The sequence below is a fragment of the Doryrhamphus excisus genome, chromosome 10 (genome assembly GCF_030265055.1).
Source record: "Doryrhamphus excisus isolate RoL2022-K1 chromosome 10, RoL_Dexc_1.0, whole genome shotgun sequence".
Classification (NCBI taxonomy): Eukaryota; Metazoa; Chordata; class Actinopteri; order Syngnathiformes; family Syngnathidae; genus Doryrhamphus; species Doryrhamphus excisus.
Window position 1 is genome coordinate 2040739 of NC_080475.1, and position 14120 is coordinate 2054858.

Sequence of the window (14120 nt, forward strand, 5' to 3'; positions counted from 1 at the left end):
TTAAAATGTATACAGAAATTGGAACTTAAGCGTGGTAATATTGAAAAGCTTTTGTAATCTAAAGGAAGGGTGTTGAAAGTGTAAATATGGTACCTTTTAGATAAATTGCATCACCCTCTCATTGGGGAATTATGGTTGGCCTTTCACTGGTAAAAGGGGCTGGGTGAATTGTTGGGGAGGAGGCTTGTTGTGTGTGCTGGGGGAAGTACTGCTGGACTGTCTGGTGACATAAACTTGAAGAGGTCTCAAGTCAAGTGGTTTGGTGTGCGTTTCAGAGGCTATGGCTATCCCGGGCTAGTAAGAAGCCATTTTTACAACTAAAATCTTACATGTCACTTTTGTAAGATACTGTAACTAATCCATCTTGCTGTCAAAGTACTTTGTGAGATTGTAATGTATTTTGAGTGCCTGTTGTTCTATATACAGTAAACCTTGGATATATCGGACTCGGATATATCGGAAATTCGCTCACAACGGACAGATAAAAAAGAACCGATTTTTCTGTAATGCATTTCCAATAAAAATTCATTGCATATATCGGATTTTTTATAAAGGATTTCGCCTATTTCGGACAAAATCTCCAGTCCCGTTCCAATGCATTTCCATTAAATTTCCCTCGCATATATCGGATGGCCGCATCGTTATGCTAATCTTGTTGATGTCACTGGCTATTGTCTTTCTCCTGGCTCCAGATTTAGGACAAATATAAAAGTGAGTGACGTCAATAATACTAGCACAGCAGTGAATGAGATCTTAACCTCACTATTGGAAATAACGTAGGCCTGACGGGCGTAACAGGGCCTAGCTTAATTAACAATTTGTTATGCTCAGAGTCCAATAAAGTTAAATTCTCATTACCTTACGTCTCTTTTCATTGCCCAGTCCAGGTACATTGGAAACATAGTCAAGGAAGTGCCTTTTTATAACGGATAAATTCCGATTTACGCATATACCGGATATAAATCCGATATATGCGTAAAACGGACATTTTCCGGTATACGCATATAACGGATTTCGCTTATATCGGACAAAACCAGTGGGAACAATTGAATCCGATATATCCGAGGTTTACTGTAGAAGTAAATATAATATGTAGCTTAAATTCAGGGGACATTTTGATTGGAATCCATATGGAAGTTTGACAAACATTTGATACACATAACAATAAGTTATTATTCTAAAACACTGACTACATGTAGTGTTATAATGTAGTGGAAACAAGTCTCAGAGTGCAGAAAATTTCCACCAATTCCCAATTTTATTCATCCAAATTCAAACACTGCGATCAAACTGTTCCATACCAAATACTCCCATTGAGTAAACTGCTGCACTGCATAGAAAATATGGTATATTTAAGGCTTAAGGTTCTATTGTGGATGGAAGTTGAATTTCAGACGGACGCACCAATCACACACTGCATAGCGTCCATCCTCATGTGAGTACTTTGATTGTAAACTAGTGATCGTAGAGCTCCTTCATCTCCTTCAAGATCTTGATGCTTTCGCTGTAACGCAACTGATTCTTGTTGGAGCATTCTTTCCATCTACATAAAAACAAACCAAAAAAAAAAGTGTTATTTTTATTTTTGACACAATTATGTAAAGAAAACAAGTCTTTATTATCAGGTTTAGTAGCTTCAGAACAGAATCAGACTCGGGTTGGCATTGCGGATTAACAAACGGAGCATTCAAATGACCTTTTGAGAGTCACATACTTTTGCCTGATCTTTTTCCAACGCTCCATGTGGTCACATATGATGGATCCTGATGCAGGCGGCATTGAATCTGCTAACTGCAAAAATTGAGAACATGTTAACGCCGACTGGCTTGTGTGCAGCACATGAAATTTAACGTGCTAACATATAAAAAGAACCTTGGTGACAGAGGGCTTTTCTGTAGGTGGTATCCTAAGATTGACAGGTTCACCAGAGAAGCTGACGGGACACGCTGTCGGAGGCGGGAGTCTGTACACGTTTTGTTCTTTGCCATTGATCATGTCTGGGGCCTGCAAATACACAATTTAGTCATAAAGCGGCAAATGAGGTCTACTCGTCTGTGTTTTATTCAAATTTAATAAGAATTCCTCCCATGGGAAACCAACCGAAATGGAACTATCTCCTCACCTCTTCCTCTAGATTGACTTGTGGAGATCTTGCGGCTCCTTCATTGCGCTCTCGAACTGAGGGATTATTTCTCATCCAGGCACGACAAATAGGATAAAGAGGTGTGCTGGCATTGAACTGAGCTAAGTCCACACTACGATCAAACAGCTTGATAATGTAAGCATCTGGCGAAGAGAAAGTGGGAAAAAATTATGGTATCACGGTAAATTTTTTTTGCTTCTTAAAAGAAGGCAAGAAAAAATAGCAATTACTTTGTCTGTGTGTATTGCTCTCTGATATGGTTTCTTCGATCTCTTTTCGCTTCTTCCGTCGATGTTGTGAGAATCGTGCTGATGGTCTGCCAATATTGAAATAATGGGAGAGACTTAAATTTGCAACAGAAAAAGGTACACAATGGATATACTGTGTAAAGAGTATGCAGACTATTTACCTTTTCCCAGCAGAAGATGGGGACAATTCCCTAAAAGAAGAGAATGAATACACTCATATATTATACTAATATTCATTATTTTTATACCAATATTCATCTTGCATTTTGCACTTACTTGTTTATTGAGTCCAATGACATTTTTCCAGCATCACCCTCATTTTGATCCCTGGTCAAAATGTACTTTAGTTAGCTAGCATGGGAAGCACTTTGCATGGTTTACATTACAGTACTAACCTTTTGTTTTCAGCCTTCTCTACCAGACCTTTTAAAATGGCATCCAGTCGGCTACGAGCAGCTGTTCCGTCCATATCTACAAGGAAAACAGGCTTCAGATAAGGCATTTATACTTGGGTGAAATAAGGGAGTACCATGACGTGTATAATCGTCTTCCGGTATGTACAGTATATTCATACCACAGTACATGAACTGAAGTAACATGGTAATAAAGTGTAATGTGTATGTGTGTAACGCTATGCTGTATCTTACCTTGCCGCTCGGTCTTTATCTTGACGTGATGCATTATATGCTTAATGGAAGTTAAATTAAAAAATTTAAATAGACAATCCAACGCCCGGATCAGCTGCTGTTTAGCTAGTGGTCTCTTTCAAACAGCTAGCAAGTCACAACATTAGCTTCAATCTACGACGATGGTTCGCGACACAATAGTATCCGGACGTTTCCCAATGCTACCGAAGCCACCACATTACATTATACATTATATCCAAATGCAAAAAAACGTTTGTATTTTTATTTGGTAATTAAAACACCGACGTCCATAAACTAAGACAGAACGCTAAGCATTTTTAGCCTTAGCCTTCGAAGAGACTTTCCTCTTCCGCGCGCTGCCCCGCTCCTGTTTGCTGATTGGTTCATTGGGGAAAAATACAGTCTCTATGATTGGATAACTTCTACGTCTATCATTACAAGTCCATTGTCTATTGGTTGTCCCTCTTCAAGCGAGAAGGACCGGTAGTTTGTTTTTTTGAAGAGAACGTTGCTGTAGTCAAACATGACAGCCATGGCGTTTTAAAACCCAGAATTATTTAACTCGAATACTTAAAAGGCACTGGTTTGAAAACTGCACGGGAAACAACATCCCGGTTTACGTACAGTTTGTGGTCTACAAGAGAGAGTGAGTAACTTGGCCGAAGTTACTCTACAGACCAGTATAAATCGCCTCGTCTCTCAACTCCACTAAATCCATTTATTGGGATTATAAAGGATGTTATGTTTTCCCTTTGTTGGAACATTTTCTGCTTTGCACAGCGTTTGCCCACCTGTTGTGAATAGTGACATCATCATCTGAGATGAAATCCAGGTAAGCTTAAAAGAGACTGCAATTGTGTTATGTCCATACTTATGGTAATGGTAATGGTTTAATTTCATTTGAACATGCACCAGATTACAATTGAATGCATCACATAATCAGTTCACGGTTCCACATGTCCAAAAGGAGTAGGAAGAAGCAAAGCTTATTAAATCCTACCCCTCCATCTCGTACTTAAGTCACAATAAGTGATTTTTGTGTTGTTTTAATCTAGAAACTCTGTAATGACAAAGCCGAACGCCCCCCGACCAGCCTTATCTACAGAGGGGAAGGCGTCCTTCAGTCAATCTCGCCCAAAAGCCTTCCCTAACAAAAAGAACAAATCGGTAACTTCAATGTCAATATCGATTCCCTAAGATATGCTGGAGCTCCTTCATTGTTTGACTTCTTTGCAGAGTTTGATTCCTATACGTTCCCACCAGCAAAACAATCAAAAAGCTCCCATGCCTGAGAAACACAAGGAGGAATGGACTGCCAAAAAAGGACATGATTTATCTCCAAACCAACCAGACATGGATATACCTATCATGGTATCTCCAAGGGATCAAACATCTACAGTTTTCTCCCAGGATTATGTAGTGTCAAAGTACGATTCATAGACAATTATGTTGATTTATTATTTACATTGAATAACACTGATTTTTAATCAGCGCTTCTTTTCACAGGTATATCGATCGCTTTCGCTATGGACAGCCGATGAGTCGAGAGGAGCGGCAGCGGATGTCCTCAGTCCCTGAAGGGTGGAGGTCTTCCTCATCTTTACCACCCAGTTCCACAGCAACTAAAACCTCACACAAAGGTACCTTATAACGAATCCACAATTAATCGATTGTTGGAAATTGATCGATTAATTGCATGGTGTTAGACAAAATGGAGTCTACCACTACCTATCAGCTAAAATCCATCCATCTATTTTCTATCACTTATCTTCACTAGGGTGGGCTTAAATTGAATACAAATTTATTTCAAGTATTTATTATTGTTCATTTGTCCATTTCATTATTCCTTTATATGTATTTCACATTGTTTTATGCATGTTAAACTATAATTATTCTCTATACGGTGGAGACATTGAAAGGGTGAAGGAAAATACATTTCTGGGGATCACAATAGATGAAAATATAAGCTGGAAACCTCATATTACAAATATACAACATAAGGTGGCAAGAAACATTTCAATATTGAACAAAGCAAAATCACTCCACACTCTTTATTGCTCTCTTGTTCTACCATCTTACGTATTGTGTGGAAATATGGGCTAATAACTATAAAAGCAATCTTCACTCGCTAAATGTACTGCAGAAAAAGTCAGTAAGGATAATTCATAATGCCGCCTATAGAGAACATACTAACTCCTTATTTCTAAAATCGCTAATACTTAAACTTGCTGATATAGTTCATCTTCAAACAGCTAAAATAATGCATAAGGCTAAAAATAACCAATTAGCTAAAAATGTCATCCAATACTTCTCTACAAGAGAGGAGAAATATGATCTCAGGGAAGAACTACATTTGATACACTTCTATGCTAGGACTACGTTAAAAAGCCATAGCATTTCAGTATGTGGAATAAAAAAATAATAATAATAATTATTTTTAAAAAAATAATTTCTCATAAAATTAAAAATATATTTTTTTATTAAAAAAACTTAATCTATATTAGGAAAGCAGGAAGTGAACAAATGTAACAGTTACTGATCATAAAAGTACCAGATGGAGGGGTAGGATTTAATAAGCTTTGCTTCTTCCTACTCCTTTTGGACATGTGGAACTGTGAACTGATTATGGGATGCATTCAATTGTAATCTGATGCATGTTCAAATGAAATGATACCATTAGCATTACCATTACCTATAAAGAGTTAATTAGTTGGTTATTAGTTGGATTTACATTATTTCTTGTTCGAAAAATGGCTTCCGGTTTCATACAATTAGTTTTTTGTCATATACCCTTTTTGAATGAAAACCAGGGTACTGTACCTCTCCATATGTAACTGCCCGTCTCTAGTACATTTCCCTGCGTTGTTATGGTCATTAAATGTGAAAAATGTGCTGTATTATTTCCTACACCTCAAAGAAGACCAGAGACGAGACCCCTCCAGTACATTAAGAAGTCAGCTAGATGATGACTTCAATTCCTCATTGTGTATAGGAGACCACAATATGGATACATATGTGAGTTTACTGTAATTCAATGACAATTTTGTTGGCAATAGATTTATTTGCTTACTTTTTTGATGGAATATCCAGGTGACATTTTTTTTTTTTGAGAAACATCTCCCATCTCCCCAGGTTTTATCTGACACCTCTCAGAGTGAATTTGAGGACACCGAGCTACTTCACCTGCAAGAAAAGGCCAGCATGCTTCTGCAGAGAGGGTTCGCAGAGAAACTTTTAACAGTTTAATAGTACGGTAATTCTTCAGTTGAATTTTAATTTGTGTGTTTTTTTTAACAGTGACAGTATTCTCAGGAATGGATTGATACCTGTCACTTCAGATGGCCTGGGAAGATCACCTCTCTCTGCTCCTGTCAGTATAGCTGAGCCGGTGTACAGACCTTTGATTAACACCACATTAACATCTATGACTGGTAAGATATGAAATATAGCAGCCATTTTATTGAATTTGACAGTTTCCTTCTTGTGTAAACTTGTAGACCGTGAATGTCCACATAACACCGCTATGCAATTAATCACACATCACATATCATCCGGAGTCCGACGAAGGCCCGCACACAACGAAAGTTCCTCCTGCACGAAAAGTGCCAAATAGTGTCTGCATGCTCCCAAATTCATACTGAGGCGGTACTCATCCCCAAATTTTGCACACACTTGCAAGTATGCACCGGCAGAGGCGTGGGTTCACCCTGGACTGGTGGCCAGCCAATCACAGGGCACATATAGACAAACAACCATTCACACTCGCATTCATACCTATGGACAATTTGGAGTCGCCAATTAACCTAGCATGTTTTTGGAATGTGGGAGGAAACCGGAGTACCCGGAAGAAAACCCACGCATTCAGGGGGAGAACATGCAAACTCCACACAGAGATGGCTGAGGGTGGAATTGAACTCTGGGCTTCTAGCTGTGAGCTCTGCGCTCTAACCACTTTTAAGCAAATAACAAATAACAGCATCTCTCCAATTATCTCCCATTCTGTTTGTGTTTGGGGGAAATGAACATGAATCTTTAATTATTTGATTAATCTAATTAATCTAATTTGCATTAATTGTGTTCTGTCTTGGAGCTTAAGTATCCAAATGATCTTTTTTATGTGTTACAATGTAAACTTTATTAACTCATTCACTACCAGAGATGTAGTTTATACATCTTTTACTTTTTTTTTGCGCAAGAGGTACAAAGAGGTGATGATGCAACTCTACAATAGAAGAGAGCATGTTTGGTGAAATTTCCCATTGGAATCCATGCGCCGCAGCAACCAGGAAGTGAAAAAAGGCATCTCGCCGCATTGCGCAATGAAGGCGCGTATGAGATTGAATGTCTGGGATTGAATGAGCTAATTATATATATTTGTCTTTGCAGCAATGCCCCTCCAAAGGTACACCGTCACTCCCTCAATAGCGCCCCCTGTACGCCCAGAAGAGGACATCCTTTTCCAGTGGCGTCTACGCAGAAAGATGGAACAGGCCAACGAGCAGTGTCAGTCACAGCAACACTCTGCACGTCTTGCCTCTCCTTTCCACGCCGGTCTACCCTCGTCCTCGGTAAATGTGCAGCCTTCCAAGGTAGGAGTCGCTTCACTGGACAGTCCATTAGGTACATCCGCACAACCTAAACCAGGATGGCCCGACTAAAGACTAAAATTAGAAATGGTGCACATTCTCTGAACCATATTTATTAAAATATATCATATATTGCCATAACATCAAAATACAATGGAAACTAAAGAAAAAGTTCAGTCAGTCAGTACTGACTTCTTCAAGTGTCACTGAACAATTTTGCTATTTTGTTGTCATTACACTAATTATGTATTTTCCTGAGAACGCTATTTGTTTGCGGTCGTTTAATGAACATAAACACATCGTGTGTCCAGCCTTATGGTGGTGATGTTAGCACATGGGTGATTTTGAGTAGTAATAATAGTAGTAGTGGCTGCACGGCGGTCCAGTGGTTAGCGTGCAGACCTCGCAGCTAGGAGACGAGGGTTCAATTCCACCCTCGGTCATCTCTGTGTGGACTTTGTGGGTTTGCGTACTCCTGTTTCCTCCCACATTCCAAAAACATGCTAGGTTAATTGAAAACCCACGCATGCACGGGGAGAACATGCAAACTCCACACATGCCGAGGGTGGAATTGAACCCTGGTCTCCTAGCTGTGAGATCTGCGCACGAACCACACGTCCACCGTGCAGCCCTCAATAGCACTCATCATACATAAATTGAAAAATGTACAGTTAATCCGTGTCACTCATGGATGATTGGCAACATAAATCGGCAATAAAAAAAACGGCAATCAATATGAATACAAGCTTTTTAAAGACATAATTTTCATTACAGTGCTTGTACTGGATATAATGTCTTTATCTTTTCATTACAAAAAAAGTCACCACTTTCCTTTTCCTTTCATAATTTATAGCAACAGCAAATTATTCAGTGCCCCGAACCCACACAAGAAGCTCCTCTCAAGGCAGAAGCACACAGACATCTCCCATCACCTGCATTTCCTGTGTCTGATTCTTCAGTCGTCCATCCACAGTCCCTTCCTCATGTTCCTGCGCATATGCATCTACTCTGTGATCTGCTTCCTTGTCCTTCACGGTCTCAAGGAAATTCACACAACCTAGAAGAAACACAAGTCTCTGGGAACACTTACATGGAGGAACCTGCTCATAGACATATTCCATCACCTCCTCCTGGTCTTTCTAAACCTATAGAAGTGGGTTGGATTTGTAGACCTATGAATGAAGCTAATCTTTGTAGTTCTGTAGGTGGCTGTATAGATAAAACGTGTCCTGCTAGACCTTCAGAAGGTGGAAGTTCTTCGAGAGTGATAGAAGAAAAGAGTCACACGAGGCCCAGAGAAGGAGGTTGTCTTGAGAACTATGGAATGACAGAAATGGCAGCAATAGAAAAACAGACAAAGCAATTGGGAGATGGTCAGAAGAAGACAGAGGGTACCATCAGAAAACAGAAGAAGTTGACAAGGTAAACTATAGAGACGTACACGATGATATACGTGATCACCAGCTATGTCATGTCAACTGAATGCTTCATCTGTACCTGCAGAAGTATTAAACCTAGCGAACATGCTAATGGGTCTACCTCCATAAGCAAGAGTTCTGCGCACCAGAAACCTCCGAAAAAGAACAAGTCACGAATGGAACAGCAGCAGCAGCAGGAGAAACATAAAGAAAAGGACAATCATACGCCACCGTCTTCTCCAGTTCAGCAGGCCTTAGGACAGGTCAGTATGCGATCATTGTGAACATTTTGTTTTCCACTTTATAGGGCCAGATAATCAGTGCTGCACGGTGGTCGAGTGGTTAGCGTGCAGACCTCACATCTAGGAGACCCGAGTTCAATTCCACCCTCGGCCATCTCTGTGTCGAGTTTGCATGTTCTCCTTGTGCATGCAAAAAAAAAAATTATTATGAGATCCCCCAAGATGACATAACACCCCTATAGTCACCTTAACACCCGTATTACCCAGTATCACATTCATTCATTTTCTACCGCTTATCCTCACGAGGGTCGCAGGGGGGCTGGAGCCTATCCCAGCTGTCTTTGATCAAGAGGTGGCGTACACCCTTGACTAGTCACCAGCCAATCACAGGGCACATATTGACCCAGTATGACATAACAAAATAAGCCATAAGCCATTCAAGACATACTGTAAATAAGACTCATGCTTGTGTGTGTTACTAGAAATGTGTTCCCTCAGGGAGTTTAGCGAGTGGCGGACAGGAAGTGACGTTCAGAGTTGAGTTTCAGCTTTCCGTGGGTGATGGCCACAACAGGACCCTGTGTTTTTATTAGGGATTTTTATTCTGGATTATTGTTTCTGTTCTGAGCTGCACAGCGGAGAAGTGGTTAGCACACAGGCCTCACACCTAGGAGACCCGAGTTCAATCCCACCCTGACCCTGACTATGTTCTCCCCGTGCATGCGTGGGTTTTCTCCGGGTACTCCGGTTTCCTCCCACATTCCAAAAACATGCTAGGTTAATTGGCAACTCCAAATTGTCCATAGGTATGAATGTGAGTGTGAATGGTTGTTTGTCTATATGTGCCCTGTGATTGGCTGGCCACCATTCCAGGGTGTACCCCGCCTCTCGCCCAAAGACAGCTGGGATAGGCTCCAGCATCCCCTGCGACCCTCGTGAGGATAAGCAGTAGAAAGTGAATGAATGAATGAATGTCATACTGTGTAATATGGGTGTTAAGGTGACTATAGGGGTGTTATGTCATCTAGGGGGCTCTAATAAGACCTAACAAGAATGAGGCAGTTGAAGGGTAGGTTAATTGGCGACTCCAAATTGTCCATAGGTATGAATGTGAGTGTGAATGGTTGTTTGTCTATATGTGCCCTGTGATTGGCTGGCCACCAGTCCAGGGTGTACCCCACCTCTCGCCCGAAGACAGCTGGGATAGTCTCCAGCATAGCCACGACCCTCGTGAGGATAAGCGGTATAGAAAATGGATGGATAGCCCCAAACATGCCCTATTCTATTGTGGAGTTGCATCATCATGCATTTTTGCCTTTAGTGCAAAAAAAACGTAACAGACCTATGAATACGTCTTTGGAAGCAAGCATAAAACCTCTTTGGTAGCAAACCAACATATCGATCTGGGCTGATGGACGCTGTTGCTTGGTTTCATCCACATTCTGTGATGGATGTTTTGGGGTGTGAGTGGGAACTTAAAAGTTAAATGTAATAAATAAACAAGTAGTCCATATTTATCGTGCACCCCCAATATTAACCATAACGGTGTTTTAATTCGACCGTGACAGGTTGTTTCAGAGGTCCTCTTCCCACCAACGGATGCTTCTCCTGCACAAGTTGCAGCTGTCCCGTCGCTCCCAACACCTTCTCACACCTCCTCTTTGGAGGTCATGTCCCAGCTGCTCCAAGAGGCCGAAGGTGAGCCGGTCATGGGGAGTTGGGGTCACATGGTGGGGGTTAATATAGAGCGGTCAACCTTTAACCCGCTCTTAATTATTATAATATAATCTGACACATGAGCCTCCTGCATTCCAAAATAGTTTAGTGCCTCAGTAATAGATTTAATTAGAGAAATGAATACCAGCGCTTTTTTGGAGCATTTTTATTATATATGGCTGTCTCTTTATTAATGAATTTAAATAATTATATTCTATTTTTCTTTGGGTTTTTTTGTCAGATTCTGATGAGAAAGAGTTTGAAGACGATCCTTTACTACAAGTCCTTCGCACGCAGAGAAAGTGGGTGATGGAGCAGATGAGGTAAAATTAAATTTTAAATATTTTAAATATATTTTCATAAATGTAGCTCATCCATAAAACAACCTCAATTCATAATGAGCAATCATGTATTTATTTCTTACAGTGAAGTGGACTCCATGTTGCACAAATTCGTGGAAAAGCAAAAAGTTTCTCAAACGTGATTATTTTTTATTTTTTACAAGGAAGCATTTTGTACTTTATTACAGAAATACAGTTACAATAAAATATTTTCACATATAGGTGTATTATTCACATCACAAATTAAATTGCGGACTCCATATTTACAACATGTGTATTATTATTTATGAAACATTTTTGGAAGGATGATGCGTAATTTTAGAGCAGTATTTACAAACGTCACACACCGGAGAAGATGACGGACTTAATAGTTATTGGATTAGGTCCGAGATGTGGACTTCTCAGTGTCTAGCAAAGGTGCCGATATGATGAGGATGCCATCTGGAGATACCGCTGATTCCAAAGCCATGGTGTCCACTCCCTTTGGAATTCGATAGCGACGGTTAAACTGCCGTGTTGTTAACCCTGGACCGTCCTTCTAAAATAAAAAATAAAAAAATACATAAAAAGTGATGAAGTGTGTGGAATATAACTCTAAAAGCAGCAATAAACCAACCTTTTTTTCTTCATGTCTTCCCTGTACCTCTACAAAATCTCCTATGACTTTGACCAGCAGATCTTCGGGGTTAAAATGTTTGACATCCACTTGTACAGTAAATCCACTATCGTCGCAAGTTGCCTGCCAACATATGACATAATTAAATCAATGAAAATGTAACCTTCCTATAATAAAACATAAATAAAGTAAAAACCTGCACAGAAAACAATTATACAATAATAATATTTGACATAAAAATATAAAAATCTAGAAATTATGAGTGAAAAATCCCTCAAGTGCTTCCGATTATCCAATTTAGTACACCAACACATTTACCTCAGCAGCATATGACATAATTAAATCAATGAAAATGTAACCTTCCTAAAATAAAATATAAATAAAGTAAAAACCTGCACAGAAAACAAGTATATCATAATAAGATTTGACATAAAAATCTAGAAATTATTCGTGAAAAATCCCTCTAATGCAGGGGTCTCAAACATGCGGCCCGTGGGCCAAATGTGGCCCGCAGGACACTAGTTTGAGGCCCCCGCCTTGATACGAAAGTTTAATGTTAGTGCGGCCCGCGCAAGTTTGATATGGATGCTGTATGGTATCATGTACCCAGAAAAAATGATTACGTTTGATTAATGTTCATGTTAAAGGTTAAATAACTGTTAATAGTTATCCTCCCTATCCGTGTGGAAGTGGTAAGTTTGTGGCTATTTAAGTTTAAAGGAAATGACTTGAAGGCTACCGTTTAGGTCGCTAGCTCTCTAGTTTGCGAGTTAGCATGTGTCTCAAGACCCTGCAGTTGCGCAATATGTTGTAAATAAAAAGAGTATAAATGTGACTATAGTCGTGTTTTGTCATGTCTACAGGGCTCTAATAATGCTTTGTTCATTTTAATCTGAAAAAAATAATTTGTCTACCCACCAACTATATGAGGTTTCTTAAGTTTTTATTTGCCGTTTTATTATTATTATATTTATTTATTACTGATTGATTGATTTTCTTTATTCTTGATTTGTTTATTTATTTTTCATCTTATTTTGTGTAGAAAAATAAAAAGATATTTGAGAACAGTGGAATGTTTTATCAGAGCTTTTCTTGTAGAAAATCGAAACCAAAGCAAAGTTTATTCATTTTTCTGTTTTTAATAAATGCGTTTTTTTTTTTGTAAAACCTGATGCGGCCCAGTCTCGCCCAGACCCTCGCTCCAGTGGCCCCCAAGTAAATTTGAGTTTGAGACACCCTGCTCTAGTGCTTCCGATTATCCAATTTAGTAAACTAACACATTTACCTCAGCAGCATATGACATAATTAAATCAATGAAAATGTAACCTTCCTATAATAAAATATAAATAAAGTAAAAATCTGCACAGAAAACAAGTATATCATAATAACATTTGACATAAAAATATAAAAATTCTTAGTGAAAAATCCCTCTAGTGCTTCCGATTATCCAATTTAGTACACCGACACATTTACCTCAGCAGCGCTGGTGCTATCAATATCCGGAACTAGCAGTTTGGGCGTCCATTTATATTGTCCATAAGTCCCATTCAGACGAGGAAAAAGAGGAGGTAAAAGCTTCTCCCATTGGATGCCACCAATTGGGATAGTGGGCGGTAGTATGAAATCCATTTGAAATCTGTTAAAAATTAAAATGTATGAAAAATATAAAGTCAGTTTTGTCAAAAGAACATCAGAGCACAAGCACAAGCCTACCTTGCTCTTCAGTAGACTGTCCAAGTATCAAGTGTTCCTCCTGCTGAATGTGACTCCAGGCCCGCTGAGCGAACGGTGGCTTTATAGGAGTTGCATAATATGTTGAGGAATGCATAGGGGCACCTTGCTTCTGTTATGTTCTCATCATGTGTACCCTTGTAGCGGGACAGTTTGTTTTGGGACTGAAGCAGCTGTCACCGGCTTATTGGTGAATGAATGTGGACATCGTTTATCCGTGTCGGATCCGACTGTTTCTTCTGTCGGGGGATAATTATGCTGTTGTTATGAACAAAACCTCTACGGTTAAGCCACTAGACCAAACGTTTTTTTTTTCCAGATAGCCAAAAATAAGTTCAAAAGACATAGTGATGATGGCTATGCGTGACCAATAAAGCCAGACAAGTGATGGGGACGGCATGGGGGCGTGTCAAACACATGCCAGCGCACGTG

The 14120-nt window shown here is 39.6% G+C and overlaps 3 protein-coding genes across 9 annotated transcripts; 1 reads left to right on the forward strand and 2 right to left on the reverse strand.

Moving 5' to 3' along the window:
* Positions 1-1247: 1247 nt before the first annotated feature.
* lin37 (lin-37 DREAM MuvB core complex component) lies at positions 1248-3414 on the reverse strand. Its single transcript, XM_058085581.1, has 9 exons — positions 3039-3414; positions 2787-2862; positions 2668-2718; positions 2553-2582; positions 2374-2459; positions 2123-2286; positions 1873-2004; positions 1715-1791; positions 1248-1543 (listed from the first exon to the last, which is right to left on the reverse strand). The coding sequence occupies exons 1-9, from the start codon at positions 3070-3072 to the stop codon at positions 1456-1458; spliced, it is 738 nt and encodes a 245-aa protein (XP_057941564.1). The 5' UTR covers positions 3073-3414; the 3' UTR covers positions 1248-1455.
* A 71-nt stretch (positions 3415-3485) lies between these two features.
* Positions 3486-11610, forward strand: proser3 (proline and serine rich 3). Of its 7 annotated transcripts, XM_058085575.1 has the most exons (14): positions 3492-3684; positions 3819-3870; positions 4094-4205; positions 4275-4465; positions 4545-4678; positions 5956-6053; positions 6171-6256; positions 6336-6469; positions 7425-7627; positions 8478-9046; positions 9128-9305; positions 10853-10982; positions 11242-11323; positions 11427-11610. In XM_058085575.1, exons 2-14 carry the CDS (start codon positions 3860-3862, stop codon positions 11482-11484), a joined length of 1986 nt encoding a protein of 661 aa, XP_057941558.1. In that variant the 5' UTR covers positions 3492-3684; positions 3819-3859; the 3' UTR covers positions 11485-11610. The 7 variants fall into 7 exon arrangements, with proteins under 7 accessions (XP_057941563.1, XP_057941562.1, XP_057941560.1 ...); XM_058085577.1 differs by having other exon boundaries at positions 3490-3870; positions 4302-4465; XM_058085576.1 differs by having other exon boundaries at positions 3492-3870; positions 5959-6053.
* Positions 11485-13776, reverse strand: hspb6 (heat shock protein, alpha-crystallin-related, b6). Its single transcript, XM_058085582.1, has 4 exons — positions 13671-13776; positions 13431-13593; positions 11958-12080; positions 11485-11879 (listed from the first exon to the last, which is right to left on the reverse strand). The coding sequence occupies exons 2-4, from the start codon at positions 13584-13586 to the stop codon at positions 11721-11723; spliced, it is 438 nt and encodes a 145-aa protein (XP_057941565.1). The 5' UTR covers positions 13587-13593; positions 13671-13776; the 3' UTR covers positions 11485-11720.
* Positions 13777-14120: the final 344 nt, after the last annotated feature.